This window comes from Stylophora pistillata, chromosome 12, assembly GCF_964205215.1.
Source record: "Stylophora pistillata chromosome 12, jaStyPist1.2, whole genome shotgun sequence".
In the NCBI taxonomy this organism is placed as follows: Eukaryota; Metazoa; Cnidaria; class Anthozoa; order Scleractinia; family Pocilloporidae; genus Stylophora; species Stylophora pistillata.
In genome coordinates, this window is record NC_142530.1 from 1,166,528 (window position 1) to 1,191,762 (window position 25,235).

Sequence of the window (25,235 nt, forward strand, 5' to 3'; positions counted from 1 at the left end):
ATGATCTGCGTAAAACCGGGATACCATAGCAGATATGTCATTGTGGACAAAAAAGCATAGATTTCTGTTCGACCGTTTAAGCTCGTGTATTGGAGACATTTCGGAAAGTTAACATTCTAGATCAGATTTAATCTGACAATGCAGGACTTAGGACAATCCCTTTGAAAACCCTCTTTACTTACCTAAGCAGTATACAGCTGGCGACAGCAGGAAAAACACTACAAAATTGCAAACGTTCATATCTCCGTATGACTTTCTCACTGACCGAAACTTTCCTAAGCATGGAACAGTAAAACCCCGTATGCTACTTCTTGTGGCGCTTGATTGACAGATTTAATCACGTGCTGCCATTAGATGGCTTCTTGTGCAGATTATTGGTCATACCCATGTACAAGGCTAATAAAGTCCAAAAGCTGACTGACATTTCATTTATCTCTTCCTTTTATGATTGGTTGGATTGGCTAATAACTGAACTGTCTGATAAACACCGCCATTCGCTCAAAAGGCGCGTAAAATTCACTCCGATCGACGAGTTTCGCTTACCGGCAACTTAGTCGCAGAAAATTTGAGCTTAATTTTTTTTAATATAGCGTCTTTTCGATTGATTATTCGATTGAGACGTCTATGTCAACATCTGTCTATTGCTATACTTACATTCGATCGAGACGGTGGAGTTTCATTTGTTCTTTTATTGTAGAAAATCGACTATTCACTTAAACCGGAAATCAACGATGCTGAAATACAAAATAAGCTTATCTCGTCTTGCTTTTTTTTCTCCTTAGTATGTTTAACAGGAATTGATCATTTTGGAATAACAAGAAGAAGGAAGGATTCAATGTTAGAAGAACGCTCAATCATTTCCGCGGCAGAGTAAAAACTGTATTCGAATTCTTCTTGGGTTTGCAGAGAGATTGCTCGGAACAAATGCAGAACCGTATTGATCTATTGGCAACGGTTGTGTCTAATCGCTTTTATTAGAGGCGAAGAGTGATTTACTCAAAATATCTTGACGTTTTAGCTCGCTGTATGTGTTATCATATTTACCATGTGTTGTGACTGGGCTAACCGTACTTGTGAAGACTGAGTGTACATAAACCACGTGGGGTTATCAACTGAGATAATCCGTCATAATTATAAAACGTTAACTCGATTAACAAATTCTGTTTTTAGCTTGTAATAAAACCTTGAGCCTTGTAAACACCTTTAGATCTGGGATGTTAAATCCTTATGCCGCATGGAATCCTTAACAAACTACGTTTCCTTTTTGGACAAATACTATTTCGGCAACGTTTTCTTTAATCTGTGCGCAAGATGAGGGCCGACCTCGTTGACCGCCACTCACTTTTAGGAACCACAACCGTGGATATAACACTAGGTTATCTTGCTGTCTGCGGTAATATTAGAGACGGTTCTTTTTTAAGGTTACCCTTTTATTAGCTCCCAAAAAAACAAACTGAGCTTAGATGGTGCTCTGTGACCTTTCATGCCGCTTGGCGGATCAGGCGGAAATCCTATTACTTGCTGTCCCAGTAGTCCGAAAATAGATGGAGAACAAGGGCGCTTCAGAGAACGGGCGTACAAGAAAAATACATTGATGGTGCTTAACTTTCTACCTCAGATAAGAAAGAAGACAGACCAATATCAGCTCATCTAAATAAGGAGCAAAACAATTGAAGAAGGAAGGAAACTAATATAACGTGGCCTTAAAAGAGATCTTTGAAGTAGCGTTCAGCAGGAAAGAAATAGACAAATCTGACAACAAATTTCACTCAATATGACTGATTAAAAATTCTGTCAAAGCCACCATAAACTGATAGACTTTCATTTCATCAAAAGTACAGGATTACATTTTACCCGAAGAACAGGCGTGATTTTTAATCACCCCTCCGATCCGTCTTGCGCTTGCCTGAAAAATGTATGCCAAAAAAAAAAACAAAAAACAAAAATCAAAGTATACACACAGAACGAAATAGACGAAAAAGGAAGGTGACGGCGGAGCTGGGGGCAGATCTGAGGGTGATGGCCACGCCTCCTTCCAATATAATGAGAAAAAAAGGTAAAAAAAATTTAAAAAATCTTTTTTGGGGGGAATCGTGTCCCGCGCCTCTCTACAGCCGCCTTTTAGTCACCCTTGTAGCCCTTTGTTCCGCCGACCTTGTTACCTTTTCTTTCTCGATTTACTGAAGCCACGAAATTATTTTCAACAAGCTAAGATTCGAGTGACCTACACATTTTTCATCGGCAAATGGATCGATAGTGAAAATCAGGGCAAAGCAATCATGGCTTACCAGATTGTCCGCCTACTTACCAAAAAAAATTGTTCCGTGACCGAGAAAATTCTCGCTTTACGTTCGTGTTGCTGCGGTTGCTAAATTTACACTTCCGGATTGAATCATCGACGAAACTAGACGAGAAACTGGACGAATTGTTTTGCACTTTTTGTCCAAACTGCCAGACACAATTGACTACATGCGTCCGTCAAAAGCCTTTTAGATTATGAGAAATTAGAATGATATATGGTCGATAGATTTTTTGCCAATGATAGTGCTGAGTACCAAGGCTAGAATAAAATACTTCAGCTTCTTTTGATAGATAATGTATACATGGAAAAGAGTCCTCGCTGTGTATGTAATTGTGCATGTAACTTCCATACATTCCTTGTAAGAGAGACTGCACGGCCTTGTCGGTTTAAAGTAATCTTTTCTTTTTTAACTTACCAGCAGGCCCATATTATTGGCGGCATGAGTATTTCTTGGCCCGCAAATATTTGAAACGGGCCGATAAGAGGTGCGGCAGGGGTCTGGCACTAATAAGTGCCAAAGATTTTTGGTTTTGTTACTTAACGATTTTTCTCCCGAAAGAGTTGTGTCAGGCGTGTCCCTTTTTGGACGTCTCGGATACAAAACGCCTTATGAATGGACAACTCAAAATGGCGCAGTTTAGTAATGAACATATAAGCCACTCAGTGATTGGCTAAAACGTGGGAAGGAACCAATTTACTGAACCTTTTAGTCGATATAGTCCGAGAGAATGATGGTCGTTTACTACGGATGCTGAAAAGGAGGGGGGTGGGGAAAGGAGAGAGATTCTCGGAAATCTTAAAAAGAGTACTCCACCCGGTTCTTCTAAATCCTGACCCTGTTTTATTGAAACAATATCATTTTCAACAGCTGTTTTGAGCCCTCAGATGCCAATTTCTCGAAAGTTCCGGTAACTCGGGGCCTGAGGGCATATTTTAAAATCAAAATGCAGAGCACAGAGGAGCAGGTTGTGGTACCCTAACAAGTCCATTTTATTTTTTTAGCTAATAGTTTTATTCAATACTTTTCTTAACTTTTGGAATTCCCCATTATGAATGAAAAGACAACAGCTTCACCGGGTCCGTTAAGTTACCGGGACCTTTGAGAAAGAGGCCTTTGGGTTCATAAAGTTGTATTTGTAACAATCCCTGGCACTTTGTTTCTGGATGAAAAAGCTTTGCGTCAGTGCCGAATATAATTTTATTATATAGATACTGATGAAATAGCAGGATTTTTTCCTTCTATTAAAAAATCATATCTTCATCGCGTGCAGTGAAGATACTATTTTTATCTTTCACATGTGAGGATATTAGTGTCGCCATGGTTAATAACAAGATTTTTCTTGATTTTTTCTCTTTTTATTTTTCTCTTGTTCATTAGAATTTTGACCTTTTGGGACAGGAGATATAAGTATTATTGTCTTTATTTCTCCTTTATAACTTTATATCCGAGTTTCATGACATTTTTGAGATAGGCATTTTACGATAGGTGACCACTTTAATTGCACTATTTTGCTGTTTCGAAAATGAATAAGAAAAAGTTGTGTTTTACGTGGAAATTTCATCAGTATCTATAAAATAAACAAAACATTACATGGCCGCTTGGGGATACGAATTTTATCTTCTCGTGCTGAAAGTATCTCTCACTCGTTCGCGTCGCTCTCTCGTGAGAGATACAGCACGAGAAGATAAAATTCGTATCCCCAAGCGGCCATGTAATATCGTCCATATTCACAAGAAACTAAACGATCTATTTTGTCTCCGTCTTTTTTTTTTGCTATTAATTTGGGGCTAGAAAGATAAGCAGATACACACGCCCTCAATATCCAGAACCAAAATTGTCAAAATTTACGCCTGTCACCGAAAAAAATAGGTCATTAACATTTTTCGAGCGTGGACAAAGAGTATAATGAATCGAACCCCGATTAACTGTCAGGGGGGAGAACTCCCATAGGCTATCGCCACTCTCGAAAACATGGCGATAAATAATGATTAATCTCTGAGATGAGAGTAATTCTTTTTAAACTGGCTGCCAATGGAGTGGGGGTGGGGGAATCATTAGGATATTGCAGAGCCTTGTAAGGGGGAGAATCAGGTAAATTTTATTATGACACAACCGATTAGGGAACTTAAACAGTCAGGACGGCAACACCAAGGATGACGTCGATTAAAAAATGAAAAAATGAGTTTCTACTTTTAGTTAAGATTTCGAACATGGCTGCATGTGTTTACCGTCTCATAGGGCGCCAGAACTCAAACTCAACATAACGCATAAAAGTAGCGTTGAGTTCCAAATGTAAATTAAAGTAAATTGACACCGCGATTTCGGTTCGCAGACGACGCAAACTTTGGGGATTTCACGTTGTTGTTTTGCAAAGGACGGCTAAGAAATGTACAAAGTTTTAAAACGCACGTGCTGGGCTATTGTTCTGCCAATTAGATCTATTGTTTTTCCATGTTCTCGTTGCCGTCGCCGTCCTGGTTTTCCAAATTCCCTAATTCATTCGACGGCGACGGCAACGAGGACGTGGAAAAACAAGAGATCTAACTGGCAGAACAATAGCTACGCGCGTCCGTTTAAAACTTTGTACGTTTCTTAGCTGTCCTTTGCAAAACAACAACATGAAATCACCAAAATTTGCGTCGTCTGCGAACCGAAACCGCGACGACAAATTGTTTTAATTTCCATTTGGAACTCGACGCTACTTTTATGCGTTATGTTAAGGTTGAAGTGTGGCGCCGTGTGTGTGGCGCAAACACATACAGCCATTTACGAAATTCTAATTAAAAAAGTAGAAATTTATTTTTTAATCGACGTCTTCCTCGGCGTTGACTGCTTAAGGTCCTTAATAAATAATGAACAGTCCCTTAACATTACGCGCAGTGCAGCTCTGATAGAAATTGTTAATTTGCACGTTTTCACAACAGATTGCGAAAAAGAATTATTTCACAGTAGACGGTACTTCATTGCTAAGTCACTGATTAATAGGAGGCTAATTCAATAGGGATTCTTTCTCTTCTTACTTTTCTTTTGACAATCTCTTTTAATTTTGAAATGTCTCTCTCTACACCCTCTTCAACACTCGTGGGGAAATTCAGGTGTCATTGCCATTTGAGTCAAGATAAAATTGATTGCAACGACTTCACGTTTAGGAAAAATAGTTGATTGTACAATAGTGAAGGATTGTTCCGTTACACAGAACAAAGAGCCGTCAATTTCAACAATCTGGCTATTATCAAGCCTAAGAGAAACAACGACGCCAGCAAAAACACCTTGCAATTCGTACCGTCAATAGCTGTGTCTAATGTAATGAGTTTGGCGCCAAAAATAGACGAACTTCGTATTTTTTTGAACACCCACAAGTTTGATCTTTGTTTTATAACGGAGACATGGCTGAAAGATTCCATTGATGACAGCGTAGTTGACATTAGTGGCTACAACATCATAAGCAAAGATAGGACCCACAGGCTACATGGGGGTGTGGCTCTATATGTAAAAGATTCCATCAAATTCTCAATTCTACGGGACTATGAGTTCCCTGACCCCGAGGGCCCTGAAGTTTTGTGGGCCAAGATCACGCCCAACTGATTGCCTCAGGGTTATAGCTGCCTTATCATTGGTACAGTATACCATCCTCCACCAGCTGCCAAAGATGAGCCCCTCCTTGATTACATGATGGATTCTCTCTCTAGGATTGAGAGTGATATCCCAGGCGCAGGTATAATTCTCGCTGGCGACTGGAACAGGGCAAATGTTTCACCAGTTATTAAGCAGTTCCGCCTCACGCAAGTCGTCCATTTTCCAACAAGAGGGGATCGTACACTCGACAGAGTGTTAACTAATCTTACAGAACACTATGAGAAACCTTCCCCATTCTCGCCATTCGGACTATCCGATCATTGTACTGTTGGTTTGTTTCCAAAAATTAGATCGAAGGCCAATATTCCTGCAAACAGAACGGTTACTACACCTGCTGTTAACGCTGAGTCCAAACAGGCTTTTGGTCGTTATATGACGGGGGTCGACTGGTCATTAATCGACACTATAGATAGCGTCCAAGAACAGTATGCTCACTTCAGTCATCTAATTCACATAGGGTTAGATTCTATCCTTCCCAAAAAGCGAGTTAAGTTCCACCGAAAGGACGCACCATAGATTTCACCCAAACTCAAGGCACTTATAGCACACCGTCAAAGAGCATATTACCAAGACAACAAACCATTGTTCCACTACTACCGGAACAAAGTAAACAGGGAACGGAAGCTCTGCAAACGCTCTTATTACAACACTAAAGTCAGCGTTTTGACCGAAAACAATCCAAAAATGTGGTGGTCCGAATGTAGGCGGTTATGTGGAATGAACAAAACATCTACAAGTGTCGCAAATCAGCTCCTAGCAAGTAAACCAGCTACCTCAATCAACCTTAAGATCTTGGCTAATGAAATCAATACAGCTCTGATAGAACCTCAAGCTTCGTTTGACCCACTTTTAGATGATATTGAAACTGTGAGCACTGAGGGTTTTAAAAATCCCATTATTTCACTGGAAGCTACCTTCAAATGCCTTAGTACGGTCATCTCCTCCAAAGCTGGGGGACCAGATAATATCCCAAACTGGGTCTTGTGTGACTTCGCTCCTGAGCTCGCTCAACCCCTTCGTTGTATCATCAATTCCTCTATTAGTCAAGGCACTTTACCGGACATTTGGAAATGTGCAAACATCACCCCTCTTCCCAAAACAAAGACAGTTGAGGATTTGAGACCTATTTCATTGACGCCAACGTTGTCCAAAATTGCCGAACATTACGTCGTCCATGAACATGTGAAACCAGCACTTCTGAAACGCCTGGAACCCGATCAATTTGGGTGTATTCCAGGATCCTCCACTGCGCACGCATTAATAAATCTGATGCACAATTGGGCGCAAGCAACAGACGGAACGGGGAACACCGTGCGGATCTTTGCGTTGGACTATAGAAAAGCCTTCGATCTGATAGACCACAGCCTCTTGCTATCGAAACTCTCGACCTACAACATCAACCCTTACATCATTAATTGGATAATAGCCTTTCTTAAAGATAGGAAACAAAGGGTCAAACTTGCACATGATTGTCTCTCAGAGTGGGGATCGGTCCGAGCAGGAGTACCGCAGGGAACAAAATTGGACCGTGGCTATTCTTGGTTATGATAAACGATTTGAAAGTACCATCAGCCAGTGATTCTATAAAATATGTAGATGACACGACAGTGTATGAAATCATAAGCAAAGGTGGTCCTAGCAATGCTCAGTCTATGATAAACGAAGTAGCTGCCTGGTCAACACTCAACTCATTTCAACTCCATCCGAAAAAAATGTAATGAGCTAAGAGTTTCCTTTGTGCGCTTCCCTCCTTCCTACGATCTCATAGAAATTAATGGCTCTAAGGTTAGTGCCGTTAGTGTCGTGAAATTACTGGGTGTGTATTTTCAAGACAACCTCAAGTGGAACACTCACGTTACTGAGACGATTAAAAAGGCCGCTAAGCGCCTTTACTTTTTAACTCAGTTAAAGCGAGCTAAGGTACCATCACCAGAATTAGTAAATTTTTATGTTGCTTGTATTCAATCTGTCTTACTTTATGGATGTCAGGTCTACCATTATAGCCTCCCCAATTATTTGAGCTTAAGTTTAGAGCGTGTCCAAAAGAGAACCTTGAAAATTATATACGGTTATGATAATCATTATAGAGAAGTGCTTCAGATGGCAGAGCTGAAAACCCTAAGGGATCGGAGAGAAGACCTTTGCTTAAAATTCTTTAACAACATCGTCTCCAATCCCTTGGATTGTTTGTACCACTTACTGCCTTTCGATAACCGAGATCAACTTATGGAGTTACGACAACGCAGACCATTTAGAGTTTCCTTTAAAACAAATCGGTTCAGAGATACTTTCATTCCAGCAAGCGCAAGACATTTTAACTAACATTTATTACAATTGTATATGTAAATTAGTTCCCTTTTAGGTTTGATTTTATTGTATAGTTCTATTGCATAATCTGTACACCTTTGCAATTCAGCTTCCAGCTGCTATTAAGGTATTCTTCTCAATAAACGTCTGTCTGTCTGTTCACGTCTGTCGATTCTCATTTCTTTCGGCAAACAAGACAAAATAAGCCTATCGCATATCACATGCATATGATCAGGATTAATAAGATTTATTGTGGAAGTATGCGATAAAAAATAAAAATTAAGTTTGTCTGAGAAGCTGTTAATTAGCGGTCCTACGCTGCATTTAAGCAATAAATTAATTAATACACAACTCGCGGGGCCATTGAGAAAGGTTTCTCTGTAAGGAAAGGTTTTTACCGTGCTCTAGTGGTAGGCGGTAATAGCTCGAGTATTTTCCGAGGTGTGAGAAATTGATATCAGAATTTTTGATTTGAACGCGAACCTCGGCAGGTTTCAGAGCATATCCTTGCAGTTGATTTTGCGCTTTGTCCAAGCAATTTATATATATATATATATATATATATATATATATATATATATACAAATATAAATATTATGAGAGGAAAAAAGGACGTAACTACATTTCCCGACAAGCCTGTTTCGTGAATCGCTTCACTCTTCAGGGGTTTCAGGGGTTTAATGAAACCCCTGAAACCCCTGAAGAGTGAAGCGATTCACGAAACAGGCTTGTCGGGAAATGTAGTTACGTCCTTTTTTCCTCTCATAATATTTATTCTGCTCTGCTTCAACGTATTGAGCACTGTTCCACGCGAAAATCGACTTGCAGACTTCCTATATACAAATATATATATATACATATATACATATATATATATATATAAATACAAATGTGAAAGAAGGAAATTGTTACTAGTTACTCGAGTTTCAGGCTCTAGGCGATCATCTGTCTGATGCACATTTCTGCATCGAGCACTCCAAGGACAAGTGAAACAGCTTTATTTCTTGTTTATTCGTTTATATATCTAATTATATATATATACTAATTGTGAATTGTAGCCAGCACTGTTATATGTATATGCCGTATTTAATCGAATAAGCGCCGCCCTCGATCATGCGCCGCCCTCGATCATGCGCCGCCCTCGATCATGCGCCGCCCTCGATCATGCGCCGCCCTCGATCATGCGCCGCCCTCGAATAAGCGCCGCATCTGGGACAAAAAAAGTTAATAGGCGTCGCCCTCGAATAAGCGCCGCGCCCCCGATGCGGCGCTTATTCGAGGAATTCCATACAACAGGGAAAAAAACTATAAAACAATTTTAACACATCATCGGCAATTTATATTTTTTAAATGTGATGTTCTTTAGTTCAAAGTGACTGTATTTCTTTGCTCGGGTTATCATGAAACGCTCGGGGCTTTTTCACCGCATGAATTTCTCTCGTAATTCTAGATTTACTATCAGTTTAGCATCAGTCCATAGGAAAGTTGACAGATAGAAAGTGTACTGTTGAATAAAAATATAGAAAAAGTAAATTTGTCTGGTACAATTTTTAAATAAGCGCCGCCCTCGCATAAGCACCGCACTTGTGGTGCGTAAAATTAAATGAGCGCCACGGTGCTTATTCGAGTTAATACGGTATATATGGCCAAAAAAATCGAGGAAACCCGAAGACCGAAAACCGAAAACCAAGCTCTAAAGCTAAGCGCTTCTCGACCCATTTCTCCCTCTCTTATTAGAGGGGGGACCTTATTAGAGGATTTACTGTATGCGCTGTTTAACAACCATACCATGATCGTTCAAAATCTGGCGTTCACTTGTTTTCAAAAGTCTGCTGCGATCTCTGATGAATACTGAGTGGAAATATTTATCAATAGTTCAAAAATTTTCTCGTCGGTAGAGAAGAAATATCGAACAAGCCTGTTTTGGTCTGAAAGCCCAGTCAGAACATAACAGTTATACTCATCGGCGACTGATGCGAAGTTGTTGGAATTCATGGTACAAAATGCTATATGGGTTTGTGTATGGAGTTCAAGGATCATTTGTGAGGAAAACATTTTTTATCAGCGACGCATCACACCGGTCAGTTTGCTACCATGAGTTCCGTAGGACAAAGGAATAGAGTGACGTAAAATATAGTCCGTTAAAAATCACTCATATGTCTTCGAAAAAGAGATTAAGGAAAAAAATAAGACATTTTAAAAAGGAAGCTTTAGTTGCAGTGTAAATTATACCAAAAAAGAGAAGATTTTGTGCAGAAGTTATCAATACAAACTACAATGGCTCTACCTTCTAGTGCATTTGGTCAGTCATGATGTAAGAGAGACTCTTCGAAACATAAATCTGTTAAAGTATATAGGAGTTTTTTTTTTCATCTTTTTTTATCGGCAATTATTTTTCGGCCTTTTGACAAGTTTAAGGATTAGAACTCTACTTATCAGTGTGCCGAATAAATAAAAAGCCGCAGTGGAATTTTTCTTTTGATCTAAAGGGTAACGGACATATTTTTCATAAAAAAAAACCACCCTGATTGTTCTTAACATTTGAGAGAACTTTGCCAAATTCTCTCCAAGAACATTTCCTATCTTAGAAAAGATCAAGCTAGAGGTTCTTCAACAGTTAAACGACGGTAAAAGTTCCGAAACGTGAAAATGCAGGATAGAATTAATGAAACTTCATTTTCATTTTCATTTTTCTTTGCCCGCAGGAAACGGAAATCAGAGAACGAAAGCTGATATATTATGGTCGGCATTATCAAGAAAGATAGATAAATGACGAAAGACTTTCGCATCCGAATATTATAATAATAATAATAATAATAATAATAATAATTATATATTTATATTGCGCAAATTAACAGGTGGATATGATCAAATACGCATCACAACACTTTTCGGGGGACTTTGGCCGGACTGCATCAGCAGTTTACAAACAATCGAAGGAAACTTATTTGAGGATGCCCCTTCCCCCCCAATTCCCAGTAAACAGGCCAGACCACATCACAGTAATCTCGTGAGTGGGTTCTTTAACGTCCCCTGCCTAACCAAATTAACTAATTAATAGATGCAGGAGACGGGACCTACGGTTTATTCGTCCTTATCCGAGAAGACTAGAATGTCCATCCATTTCTTGATATTATAGAAAGGTAGCGCATTCTCCTCAGTTATTTTAAGACCTTGAGTGTTGGTCCGGCCGGGGCTCGAACCATCGACCTCGACCTCCCGCACAACAGTCCAGCGCTCTAACCATTGAGCTAACCGGGAGGCGGTGAAAAATACTTTAGTGAAAAATTTTGAGGCACATGGATTCACGAAAAATGTTGTTCATTGGCCACGATCGGGGTGAAAAGCAAAATTTTGATTATTGGTTCGGTTCAGTTCTCTTCAGAACTGTCTCTCCACAGGGAACCCACACAAGCGGCGTATCTGGACGTTTGTTCGAAATATAAAGAAATGTATGGGAGAATATTGAAGAGTCGTAATATCGTAGACTTATATCAAGGAATGTCTATGTTAAGGCTCAAAATAAATGTAAACCTACCTCACTTGCTGTGTATTGTCGTTTCTGTGGTTCTAAATGGCGAATTTGAGCGATTCAGGGTAGATTTTGCGTTGAGTGTACAGTAAATAATATCAATAATATTACCGGATTTGGACGCCACACTAGTGTTTGGTGTCAAAGCTACCGTATCTCTGGAAGGAATCTGTGTTGTCTGAGACCAAAGATTCAGTGTAGAATATTCAAACTTGTCGATCTTGTATACAGATGAACTTCTACAAATTGCAAAGTTTAGCCATAGAACGCCGGCTTTGTGTTCAATGAAGTAAAACGTGTTTTAGAGTTCAATGGAACAATGCCGACTTATATTCTCCGTCGTCCACACGTTTGAACAAACTTAACAATTGAATACAGAGGTAGAAACTGTTCGACCACTGAAACAGTGGAACATATACAGAATGCCCAAAATATAAACGTGATTCACATTAAAACAAGTTTTTCTTCGGAGAAGTAAATATATTGACACGATGAAAGAAAATCTACAAGGAATGAGAAACGCACTAAACGCAGAACGCTGGAAAAAGAAGCTTCGAGTTTGTTTCAAGGAAGTTGGACAAAAAAACGTATCACAACGCAGGGACCGTGATCGCCATTAGGCTTGACATATGCGTATGATTTAGGACGTTCCTTCTGATTTTCTAAACTTTCCGTCCGATTCTGGAGGCTTCCGCTCAATTTCGGAAGCCATCGTCTTATTTCGAAGACTCTCATCCGATTTCGGAGACCGCCATCAGATTTCGGATATTTCCATACGAATCTGTACACTACCGTTTTATTTCGAATCTCTATAAATTTATTTGGTATTGAATGGCTTAGATTGTTGTATTTCATTGTGTCTAGTCATAAACCATGGGTAATAATTGATTTGGCTTTTTTTTTTTACTGACCCACTTGTAAAATATAGGATATATTTATCCTTTTGTGTGTATACGTTGAGGGACACTCATTAGCCTGTAAGGAGCATAGAAATTGTGTGGACTCATGTCCACGCGCGACACGTGACTCGCGAGTGTCATGTTCAAGTACGTGGCTTTCAAGTCATGATTACGTTTGTTTTAGATTCTCCTTCCCGTAACAACTAAAATCATGAAATACAGAGTCGTATCCGCCTGTTATCTCTATTGTCGTTTGTTTGGTTCACTTTAACGCAGCACTTTCAAAGAATATATAGGCTGAACTGGCAGATTTCACCAACCTTAAACCTCGTTCGTTTCGTGTTACCAGAGTACGGTGGTTTTCCGTTGTGTAAACTCCGTGTTCATTGTGAAACAGGTTGTTTTGCCGCCGTGATCATCAGATCCAACCAAAATACACTCTTTTTTCGTTGTCTCTATCGATCGCACCTATCGACACATCGATATATCAACCGCTTCCATGACACATCAACAAACAGGGCCAACTAAGAACTACTGCCGGACAGTTCCAAAGGCCGTTTTACGTATGATGTGTCTCTCAGCGGATATCAGCTTTATTTTGATTACGCTCGCATGAAATGCCAAACAAATCGCACACATGCTTTCCTGTGTTGTGTCTTAAGATGAGGCAGACACGGTTTTAATGCATTTTTCTGTCCAATCCCTTAATCCTGGAGTTCTGTTTCATGAATTTTTATTACTCCACACACGTGTGATGAAAGTCGGCATAAAACTTTTAATCATAAGTTTCCGTCTTAATTCACTGGATTACTAAACGTTTATGGAAATGAAATATACGCTTCAGATCATTTTCAGTAAAGAAAAATCCCTTTAAAATTCCATCTGGTCTTAGAGTTGCATCAGACATGCGCTTATTTTCCGGAAACTTCCTAAAAGAATTGTAACCGAAATGTTAATCTTCACTTCCTTTCGCAAGAAGACCCCTGCCTATATATTTTAGCGATAAAAAACTAATTGAAGTCATTCGTACATCAGAATACATCATGTTTTGCGTTCAGTATAGCTTGGGCAACAAAGTTTCATGGTTGTTATAAGTATGAACGTTTTGCGCTACTAAAAAAAATCTTAGATCTTAAAGTGATGTTTCCGAATAAAACTTCTGGTGGGAAGCACGAAGGCAGATAAACATCTCAAGCTTTTGTTGGAATAAGAACCTACTTAAAAGAATTTTCTTAAAAACTACCAGGTATATATATTTATCAAAACAAGACAAGGGGAGAAAAACCGTAGGGGTTATTTTCGAATTGTTTAGTCAGTATAACTTTCTGTCTCAGGTAATATGATACTCCTGCAATAGAACGCGCCCGATGTTTTTATAATACATTAAAAATGACCGTATTCAAAGCAATTCAATCTCCCGATAAACTCTATACAATAATTGTTTCTTCTGGAAAAATTTCAATCTGAAAAAAAAAAAAACGCCTGCGAACTTGTGTGGCTGCAACGAGGCCGCTGCCTGAGAATCACTGGTCATCAGAATTCAGACAATAGAACACGTGTGTAGCAAATCCTTCGCTTTGTTTCCAAAACAGTGAGACGCTGTGCATTGTAACGAATAAAAATGGAGGAAAGTTCCAATCTAATGTAGACCGCAAAAGCTGCTTTCGAATTTTAAAAGTAGCCCGAATTTTTTTCGAAGCGTAATGGTGGATACGCGCATTCCGCATTGGCGTCAGTGCGCAACAATAACCGTTCCTTAGTAGCAGCAATGCGCTTACCGTAATTGTTCCAGTTGATACTTAATTATTGCTGCACGCGTGCCAAACAATATATACTCAATTATTCCTGTTATCAAGAGTAAATACAAAGTACACAAGGTGTTTCTGAATACAAAAAACGCGTAACTTTTTCTTACTAATATGTCTATCATTAAATTCATATCAGGGAGTGTAATTCACAGTCGCGGACCGGGTGCGATGTTGGCGGCGTGTTCTCCCTTCTTTCTTTCTTTAAAACAAGTGCTGCCACTCGCTCCTCTCTGGTCGCAATGGGAAATGTAAATATATATTTTACACGGCATTTTATACTTACAATACTCATCTTGGCTTTTGGTAAGTTGTTCTTTTAGTGCGAGATAGATTTCTGATTGTTATTCTAACCCTAAACCCAGGCTTGTCGTCACAAGAAATCTTCGAGAAATCTTCGGTAACTTTGAAAAGCATTTTTTAAAACCTTTCTGATCACAGAGTTTCTAAAGCTGACTTTTCGAGCCTTAGCCCTTCGTCAGAGCCAGTGTTTCAATCCAATCTAGTGTTTCGTTCCGACGGCTTTTACAATTTTCTCCGGTGGCCAATTCACATCAAAACCAAATTATCTTGTAATATCCACTACCGACGCGGCAACGGAATTTCTTTAGAACTAACCCTCTCGATAACTCTAGCCATAAAGTTATGCCTGAGCTAAGGTTTAATAGGCAGGGGTCGGACTTACGCTTTTGGTGTTTACATTGGACATAAAATCTGTCATCGCGTGCTTGCGACAAGTGCGACCCTTTTGTCGCAACCAGACATAACTATGTCCGAAGGACCTAAAGATAAAAAAAGCCGATGTCCTGCCTCGAGGCAGGCCATATCTCGTCTTATCGCCTTAAAATAACAATTTTTGTTTTTCTTCTGTCGCAACGTCGATCAAATCTGAAATACTAGCAAAAATTTGGATTTTCGCAATTCAATATTTTAGTCACAGGTTTTCTCGACACACGTTTTATCTGGTCCCTGTGGCGAATTTCAACCCATACCAATTTACAAATTTGCACTATTCCCCTGATTATTTTCAGTATGGGAATGGCTTCTTTTCACCCTTTGGCTCGCAGATATTTTCCCTTTTTTTCGCAACCGTCGACGTCGGTTTAAAGCGGCAAGAGCCAACATTTGCCGTTGGCGAGTGTTGTACAATGCGTACAAATCAATAAGGTTTTGTGCATTGAAAAAATTAAACAGAGAATGAAGAAATGTCGCTAATAAAACTAGCACCAGCTTCATGTCTACAAAGTTTTATTTGGTGCTCTTTTCGCGCGTGAAATATTAAGAGTTGACAGTCTAGTTTCAAATATCCTTTATGTCGCACAAGTGCGACCTCCATGACTCCCGTGGTGTAAATGTCGCGACGACATATTTGTAGGACAACTTATGACGCGACATAAAAAAAAAGGCCACAGTGCGACCCCTGCCTTAGTTAACCAGTTTTGTTAACTTAACAACAGTTGTTTACAACACAGGATCCTAATATGTGTGCATGAGATAATCGATAACAATGAGACACAGGAAGTTTAAATTACATTTGCTTTGACTTCGGCCGTGTGTGGGAGGGGGGGAGGGGGAGGGGGGAGGGGGGAGGGGGGAGGGGGAGGGGGGAGGGGGGGAGGGGGAGGGGGGAGGGGGAGGGGGGAGGGGGGGAGGGGGAGGGGGGAGGGGGGAGGGGGGGGAGGGGGGAGGGGGAGGGGGGAGGGGGGAGGGGTGGAGCTCACGCCACTAAGTTCCCGATAATGGGAAGTTTTCAGGGTGTAGTGGCATAGAAAAGTTAAATGGGGGCTGGGACACACTAATATCCTGTTGAATTTGCATGCTGACCAGGTTGTTTTGTTATAATAAAGCATCATTTATTTCCAAGATGAAAAGGACATCAGGACTCCCTTTCCTCTTCAATCCGTTTTCACGAGAAGATGCCTACTACACCAGCGACTAATTGTTATTTTTTCTCGCCAAAAAAAGAGGGATTCGCATGCACCCTGGACCTAATTTCGTGCCCGGATCCTACCGTGTTACTGTAATTGATCTGTCCCACCGCTTGGCCGTGGATGGTCTGGGTAAAAGATTACCCTAGACCTTCCCCCTATTCTGTTTGTCCTCCCCTTTTCCCTCGAGAGTATTCCGATTGCAGATCTCCTGAAACCGCTGTTATATTAAACATGCTAGCATGAGTCGCAGTTAAATTGCAAACCAATTTATTGTCAATTTTTTTTCCGGTTCATATCATAGACATTGCCTCCGCACTCGGCAGCCGCTCTTGTGTATCTTGTCGGAAATCCTCTGCACATTGTAACAAGATAACGGGTGTATGTAACAGCAACTGCGGTCGAACAAAGCTTTGTAGAAGAGCAGACGACTTATGCCTCGCAACGTGGCGTTGGAAAGGCCAAAAGTTGTTGATGTTCACAAGTTGTTTTCCTCTTCCTCCTTTTTCCAATCCCTCTCATTACCAAGCGAAGTGCGAGTCAAAGACTTTACATGGAACGAGAACTTGTTTGTGTCAGGGTAGCAACTGCAACAGAAATCCAATCGAGCCTGTCAGGGACAACGCAAAACAAGCTTTTGGAAGAGCAAAACCGAAAGTTTTGCGGCAAACAAGTGAGTACAAGTTTTTTTGAAATAATTGTACTTTTTTGCAGAGTTTTCTTCTTGTCGAGCGTAAATTGTACGGATAACTTTGTAAACTTAATTAAACGCTCTTAAAGGTTTTTTGTTTATAATCAATCGTTTTTTAGAGCTCCGTGGCACACGAAACTGAGGCCATTTTTATGGTCTCTGGTACCCGAGACAACCTTCCCCGTCAAGGCGACTATAATTTCTTTGGAGTTGTGTGTTGTAACAGCTGGTCCGTAATCATTTTTTGTGTAGACGTCATATTTCGGCGGTGTCCAGAAACAAATTCAGCCGTTTTCGTTTGGGCGGCAAGCCAAAGTGTTTATTTGAGAAAACGTTGTCCCGCCTGATTGGGTTACTCTACCTGCCGAGGCGAGACAACTCGCCCTAGCTTCCAAGTTGTCTCGTCCCCCGAGACGAGCTCGCCATACTTCAGCCCTCTCCGTTTATTTTCTCCGCTTTATTACATAAATTTTAAAAAGCACTAGTGATTCTTGCCATCTGATTGGCTCTTAGCAGTGTATGTTACTTACGAATCGTGCAAAATAGCGCCTTTTTCCAGTTGAGCCTTAAGAAACAGCCGTAAACAAATGGTCACTAGCATCCCAAGACGATCACGTTTACTATTTTTACCTTGAAGATGTACGATCTCCCCCTTACAGAAAACCTCAAATTTGTTCACCATTTGTCGTGCATTTAGGGAATCTTACTAACCCAGACGTTTTCTCAAGTAAGAAAAAGGAAACAACACCAGAACCAGAGATACAAAAGAAATCAAGTCAAGACATTTCTACAATTATGTGGATCAGTGTTACTGCTGCGCTGATTTTAGTGCTTATCACTGGGCTGATAAATTGCCTTCGAAAATGCAGCGATCCTGTGGATACCAAGTTAATGGAGGTAGCTGAAATTTTCACTCCGACTGGAGTGGACACTAAAGGGACTATGACAGCTTCTAGAGCGAGAGAGCTTGTAAGTTTAGAACAGGTGTTGTCCCAAGGAAGGTATGCTACTGTTTGGAAGGGTCGCTTTAAAGAACAGCTTGTTACTTTGAAGGTTTATCCAGAAGCAGCCAGATTGTCCTGGCAGAAAGAATGCGCCATATATGAGTTATTGTCCGGAGAACATCCAAATATTTCAAAGATTATTCACAAGGAAATTATTGGAGGAACAGACGAACCACTTTGGTTAGTTATGGAACATTGCGAGAATGGTTCACTTCGAGAATATCTGCTGAAGAAAGTTTTGAGTTGGAGAGAAGCAATCTTCTTGGCCAGCGGTTTTACACGTGGCGTTGCCTTTCTCCATTCGGAAAGCTTTGCCGATGGTCGTGCGAAAGTTGCTGTCATCCATCGGGATTTGAAAAGCACTAATATTTTTTAGTGAGGAAAGATGGAACTAGCGTTATCTCCCACTTTGGCCTGGCTTTGTCACTGGGCTGTACTGAAGATGGAAGGGAAAAGGTAGGAAGGTTTAGAATAGAGCTGTTAGAGGCGCGGCGGAAGACAAGAGGTGCTTTGCGTGGTGGCTAGGCAACACGAGTCTCCCATAATTCCACACACAGTGCACTAAGGCCAAACGAGTGACAATAAATCTTATATTTCGCAGTTTTGATGAGGAAGAGGTGGAAAGGAGAGGGTTCATCTGGAGTATTAGGAGGGTGGCTAAGTTCAAAGGTAAATTTCGAGATGGGGGCTTTTTAGAGAGTGTATGGTACCTAACTTCGTTCCAGGGCCTTTCTTCTTTCCGCTGTTGGGAGCAGAAAGGAGAGAGAGCCTAGAAAAGAAGTTGTAGGTTTTTTTTGTTATTTCTTTTAACTCAGAAATAATTGTTGATCATGTGATTTTGACAGATGCAAGTTGGAACATTTAGGTACATGTCTCCTGAGGAACTGTTAACCACTGTTGACTTAGACAGCACAGAAACCTTTAAACAAATGGATATTTACTCCATGGCACTAGTTCTTTGGGAAATTGTTTCGCGGTGTGCAGTTGCAGGTAAGGTAAATTTTCTAGAGTATGCTAAACATGTAAATTTTCCCAACTAAATTGCAGAAAAAAAATTCAGTACGATGATGTTGTCTTCGGGGTAGATTTATCCCAGGAGCTTTTCGGTTTTCAAGATGGCGGCTCCCTAGGCGAAGACCACGTAATGTGGTTGGTCCAGATTGTGCTATTGGTCAACAACCTGATTTTTGCATTACAAATTATTCGCGGTGGTCCGATTTTATTTAAATCACCAGTGTGATTACAGAATGGGCCATTTTTGATATATTAGTCCTAGATCATACTCGCGATTATCAAATGAGACTCCTTCTTCGTGGTTCTCTCGGTCATTCAATCACTTGTATGATTACAAACCTAATAATATAAATGAAGAAATTACGCGCGTTTGATTGGCTGAAAACGAATGCATTTTCATGTAACACGAGCGCAAATTACAAATAGTGCGGGCGCATGCTGTCAAATTCTCGTCGGTCTTGACTTTCTGTGATGCTTTTTCCATGTTAATTGATACTAAGAAATAACATAATTTCGAGTGCAATTTGGTGTAAATAGGCACTTATAAATTCTTCAAAGACTAATATTGTACTCACCTTACAGGCTCGTGCAATTTTATTGTCTTTGAAAAATTCACTCTTGCTCATTTATACCAAATTGCACTCAAAATCATGTTATTACCTGTAAAAAGTGGAGTAAACGTAGTACTCTTACCATTATCAATATGATTATACAACCTAAAGGCCCTTTTTATTTCAGATCATAGCCCTAGTTCGTATAGACTACCGTTTTCGGAAATGGTCGGTACCGATGCAACAGTGGGTGATATGGTTGAAGTTGTTGCACTGCAGCAGTACAGGCCTCAGTTTCCGCGCACTAATTACGAGGTAAGGTATGATCAAAGAATATAACAGCGGTATCTAACAATGTTTATATTATAATCTGAATAATACACGCATTTTGATCGGTTCTTAACCATGATCTCTTGGGAGACACACGCATAGACGATGCCATGCACCATTAACAACATTTTACTTTTTTATCACATAATACAAATAGATTTCATTTTGCCGTGGGTCTGTATGTTATTATAACATAACCAAAGTAAAGCGTGCGCTCTGATTGGTCAATTCAGCGTTCACCATTTGCCCATGGGTGTACGCTGCTGACGTGAGCAAATGCTAAGACTAGTTTTCCGCGCGCGCTTGTTTTTTCTGGTCACGTGAGATTTGTTAAATAAAAGAAAACTCTTTTGCTATAAAACAAATGGTAAACGCCATAGTGTACACTGTTGAGTTATGGATGCACTTGGGAGGTTTGTTAAGCACTCAAGAAGTTTGAGTCGCTCTCGGCTATCGCCTCGCGCGACTCTTACGCTTCTTTCGTGCTTAGCAACCTCCCGCATGCATCCATAACTCTATAGTGTACGCTGTGTTGTTTACCGTTTGTTAACTAGATTACAGAAGACACCATAATGTAGTAAGAACATCAGTTACTCGCTCGGATATCTGTCCTGTGCTCCTTTTTAGTTCTTACCACATTTTGACGTCGTCACTGAACAGACGTAATGGACTGAATATTATGTGAGTTCTGATTGGTCGCTTCCTGTGATCTATTAGAGTAAATACGCATGGCTGTCGTCATACAGAAATAGTTTTCTTTGCTTTGAACAAGATGGCACAATTTCACCAAAGTTTTGGAAAGGAAGACTTTGAACAAATATAAATAAAATAACTGAGAGTAAGTGTAGTGTATGATGAAGAAAAAGAAAGCCAGCTTTTACTCGGTCGATGTAATTACCTATACAAATAGATTATTTTGGTTGGCGTTGCGTCTGTTCCAAAGGGACCATAAGCTCTTGGGCCACTTTTTTATTGACACCACAGCTTGGCACCATCTGTTACGTATAGCAAAATAGGATCTTTTTATTTTGTTTTCAGTAGCTTTGAATTGAAGTAAGAGTGTTATAATCCGCAAGCGCTACTACTCTTCCCTCTCCAAAAGACTTTTTAACAGTTTCTTCCCAGTCCCTCATTGCCAAATCAAGAAAAGCTTCGATCATGAACACGTTATGAAATTATACCGCTCTAGAAATCCTTTATTATTTTTAAATGATAAAACCGACTGTGGTTGCTGATAATTTATCATCTTCGATGACGTAGGGCTTAAAAGCATTCTGTCAGACAGTGCAAGAATGTTGGGATCCAGACGCTGAGGCTCGTCTCACTGCAGTCTGCACCCTAGTGAGGCTCAACGAACTGATGACGATGGTACATGCGCGTGATGAGGATTGCAGTGAGCCTGCAATGTCCAGGCGATCCCAATTTTGTTCCTGAACAAGTGCAGCCTTCGCAAGACTTGGTAGAGCCTTTACATAGCTTATATTACAGATCCAATAACTCAAGATTTCCCTTACAGATTGCACCACATGCCACACCTGTACGCAGCAGTTTAGCAGGTCTGCAAGGCGTACAAACAGTTGAAATATTTCGATAAGAGATCTATGATTTTATTGCACAATACGATTGAACCAAATTAAATAAACTGACCGGTGACCAAGAAAAAATTTGCGGAAAAAGGAATTCACAGAATTGTACCTTGTAGTAAAAAACATGCGCAAAAAACATTATCGCTTCGGCTTGAGAGTTTCTTCGAAAATGTTAGGCTTGGGCAATGCGAGCGCGAGCCGCGACGGCGCGGCGAGAGGTCTGCTAGGGGTATGGAGACTAGCAATGATAATTTAGTAGTGGCAGATGGAAAATCTCATCCCCACCCTGGCGACAGGCTAATTTTACAATGACGCAAAACAAGTCACGCAAACCAGCCCCAGACTACAGATAGTTACCAAAAAGTTGTTATCTTGGTAACCTTCAGTATCACGATACTTTCTGTCCCTAGTATTAGGTCAAACAAATCTCACATCTCGGAAATGTTGAGGATTGCGCGGGTAATGAGATGGAATGCAAGAAATACGATCAGATCGAGTTAGCCTCGCGCCAAATTAAACTTTGCTCAGGGTGAGAGAAAAAGAAGCGAAGCTGGGATTTTATTGCCGAGTCATATTAGCAACATAAGCCGTCTTTCACCGATCAGTATCAAGGAATTTTAACGACACAGTTCGCACGATCACAAAGGCAGATTGTTTCATCGCGTGATTTAATAACATTCAGACACAGGACCTTAGACACACTTGACAGCTAATGTACATTTCGAGCAATTGTTGCAACGCAACCGGCATGATTACAGTAATCTCTCTGTTTGCACGAAAAGTTAAAGATTTGTCCCAACACCTATCACGCCGTTCTTGATCATCTTCTTTCGTGACAAAGAGAACATTCAGATTCACAAAGGCATCTCATATTGAAGTTGACCCTTGACTCAACGCGTACCGCGTTGCATAGTACCTAATTGTTCAACATAGAGGATTTTCTATATCTTTCGTGTCACAGGCTACGCCGCTAAAACAATACATCATTCAGAAGCTGCTTTAGCAGACATTTGATCGCCGCATGAAAGCGCCTCACAATCCCTTCACCGAGCTCGCCTATTCTGTTTCACCAGTTGACAGATTTCGCTAGGTGAAGTCCGTCTTTTCCGAAAGTCTTGCGCCTTTGTCGGCCTCTTTGCTGGTGTGTTATGCTGTAAACGAGCAAATTGCACCAGAAGGAAACCGTTTGCGAGATCTGTCGGTCAAACATGGTCTCTAAGAGCAACCTCTCGTTGGCTCTGCGTTTGTTCTTAGTGGTGTTTCTTCTTCTGAACGATGTGCACGCCCAAACAACCGCACCTGGAGGCGAAGGAGAAGGAGAAGGAGAAGGAGAAGGAGCAGAGGAAGGCGGCGGACAAGGAGGACAAGAAGGTAGGAAGAGCCAATTTGATATACAATATCGTGAAAAATATGCTGTAAATCAAGAACGCTCGCATCTTTGTAGACACAGCTATTTGCATGTTCATCAAAGTTCTGCTAAATCATTTATTGCGGGGTATCTGAAATGCTATGCTTTGGCTGACCTTCGCATTTAACACATAGATTGTCTAAAAATAAGCAAATAAGGGGGATGTTTTCTTAACCTTTGTTAGTTACCTTAAACCCTACGAAGGACAATTGTGAGAATGAACTATGAGAACTTCACCAACTTTACCTATTTTGCAAATGTAATTATGGAATGGCGTAAGTTCGGCTCTCAAAGGCTGCTTTCATTGAAACAAAAGTCTACTGAGAAATTTTGATCATGGAGTCCGCAGCTTCGATATTAAAAGCTGAAATGGAAGGAATATAAATGCTTTCTGGAGGTTTTTGTTTACGTGCAGAACGCATTTCCTTGGTAGGTTTTTTCCGTTAGGCTATTTCAAACTAGAGAACAAATGAAAAGACAAAAGATATTGTTGGGTTGGATACATTATTCCTCTCTACCGATGAAAGGTTCCATGATTAGTTGTAAACATTGAATAGGCCACGATAATAAACATCGCGACGAAATAGAGACCGATGTTTTAGAAAACAAATAATTAAATGAATGTAAAGTTCGTAACTTGAAATCCCAAGTTATCTAACAAAGACCTCGCAAGTTGAATCCAGCTCACGCAATGTGGTAGAGAAGTTATCAGGAACGAATATAGTCGAGCGTAAGATTTGATCCCTCAGTAGTTCAGAGCGAGATGTTGAAAATTCTGCCTTCTACGGTTTTCAGAGCCTTTAGGTTCATACAGAATGTGAATGACTCTTTTTAATCCGAAATTGTCAAATGATACGTGTGAGAGGTAGTTATGCTTCGCGTACAGCAGTTTTAACAATAGGGCATTTTCTTCAAACTGTCTGCTTAAAATAAGTCACTCTACCGCTGCAAACTGCACACGAGAAATGTACCAACACCTGACTAATCGAAATTAATTTGCCAATTTTACAAATTCCTCTCAGTCAGGTGTTTCTCCATTCAGGGAAGTTTCCATTCAGAAAAAAAACAGAGACACAAGGCTTTTTTAATTATTCTTTATCCCAGTTTCACAAAGGTCTGTAAAGACGAGTTATTTCATGATGTCGTTTCCCGATCATGCGGGTTCCGATGATTTGACATTCTATTTTTATTTAGGCTTTGTACTTTCTAGTTATGGGTTTTGTTTTTCTTTTTGATCGATTGTTAAGGTCGGTTCTCCAACTTTTGAGAAAAGATTGTTGTTGGAGCACAAGTTTGATTGTGTTACATCAGAACCATCAGAAAATTTCTAAATCCTGTCCTGATCAAAAACTGAAAAAAAAAAAATTAAAATGTTGTTGTGCTTTTACATTTACACACTCAACATTTAAAACTAAAGCAGAAATTATTCTAATAAACTATTGAGACATCGTTGCCATAGTTGCGTTTCAAATCAGCTGTATTTGCAGAAATTTTTGCCTCACAGAGTTTGTTTGAACTCTCAAATCCATATAGTTGAGAAAAGTCAACAACATTATCGATAAAACACATTTAGTATGCCTATATACTCAAAGAAAGGAAAGATAATTCTGGTTATTTCAACAACAGACTGTCCACGAACGATAGAAACTGAGATTTATCCTAAGGGTTATCGGGGACCTCAGGGTTGTCTCGCGTGCAAGCGATGTAGCGCGTCCGGTTTAAACTGTAGATATCTAGACCCCTATATCAAATTAAAGCTTATAGGACTGGCTATCAGACTACACCAAAAATTATGAAAAAAATGAATTGTCGAATTTTTCACCACTTCTAAATATGAGCGCCCGAATCACCTTTTGAACGTTACATGTCAAAGCGAATTTTGTTTTTCGGTTATTAAATGTTCCTCCGTTTCCGGGGCCAATGCGTTCAAAAAACGGATCTGCGATTTGCCACATTCAACTTCAATGAAAAGTTACAGAACATTTTTGAAATAGGATTAAAAAAATGTGGAGTGATCGTACAAAAATCGCTCTTGAAAAAAAAAGTACCTAGAAATAAAAAATTGTGAAGGTGTAGTCTGATCGTCCGGGTGAGTGTAGTCCTGAGAAGGACTGTTGTCGGTGGCAGTGACTGACGTTTCGACAACCTGTGCGGAAGTCATCATCAGAGTCAAGTGAATGATTGTTGTCAGTAGAATGTTCTTATTCCAGTTCGTGTGAAATGATCGGTTGGTTTTGCCGT

General features: G+C 40.2%; 2 protein-coding genes and 1 pseudogene across 4 annotated transcripts in view; 2 read left to right on the forward strand and 1 right to left on the reverse strand.

The window, feature by feature from the left end:
• LOC111320874 (activin receptor type-2A) overlaps positions 1-13,217 on the reverse strand; it is a 27,825-nt gene extending 14,608 nt beyond the window's left edge. The window contains exon 1 of one of the 2 annotated variants that reach the window (XM_022923603.2): positions 12,998-13,217. Coding sequence is in view for 1 of the 2 variants with exons in the window: in XM_022923602.2 (XP_022779337.2) it covers positions 183-240 (58 nt within the window). In the remaining variant the exon portion in view is untranslated. Of the gene's footprint in view, positions 1-182; positions 333-12,997 lie in introns of those variants that run through there. The other variant, XM_022923602.2, reaches the window with a different exon arrangement.
• On the forward strand, positions 6,624-22,389 carry LOC111320824 (TGF-beta receptor type-2-like; annotated as a pseudogene). The gene is made up of 5 exons (XR_015994115.1): positions 6,624-7,264; positions 17,761-18,561; positions 18,951-19,095; positions 19,858-19,985; positions 21,261-22,389. The product of XR_015994115.1 is annotated as a TGF-beta receptor type-2-like (transcript).
• A 253-nt stretch (positions 22,390-22,642) lies between these two features.
• LOC111320822 (uncharacterized) overlaps positions 22,643-25,235 on the forward strand; it is a 54,620-nt gene continuing 52,027 nt past the window's right edge. Inside the window, exon 1 of the mRNA XM_088739899.1 lies at positions 22,643-22,957. Coding sequence (XP_088596025.1) covers positions 22,795-22,957 — 163 coding nt within the window. The 5' untranslated portion in view covers positions 22,643-22,794. The remainder of the gene's footprint in view (positions 22,958-25,235) is intronic.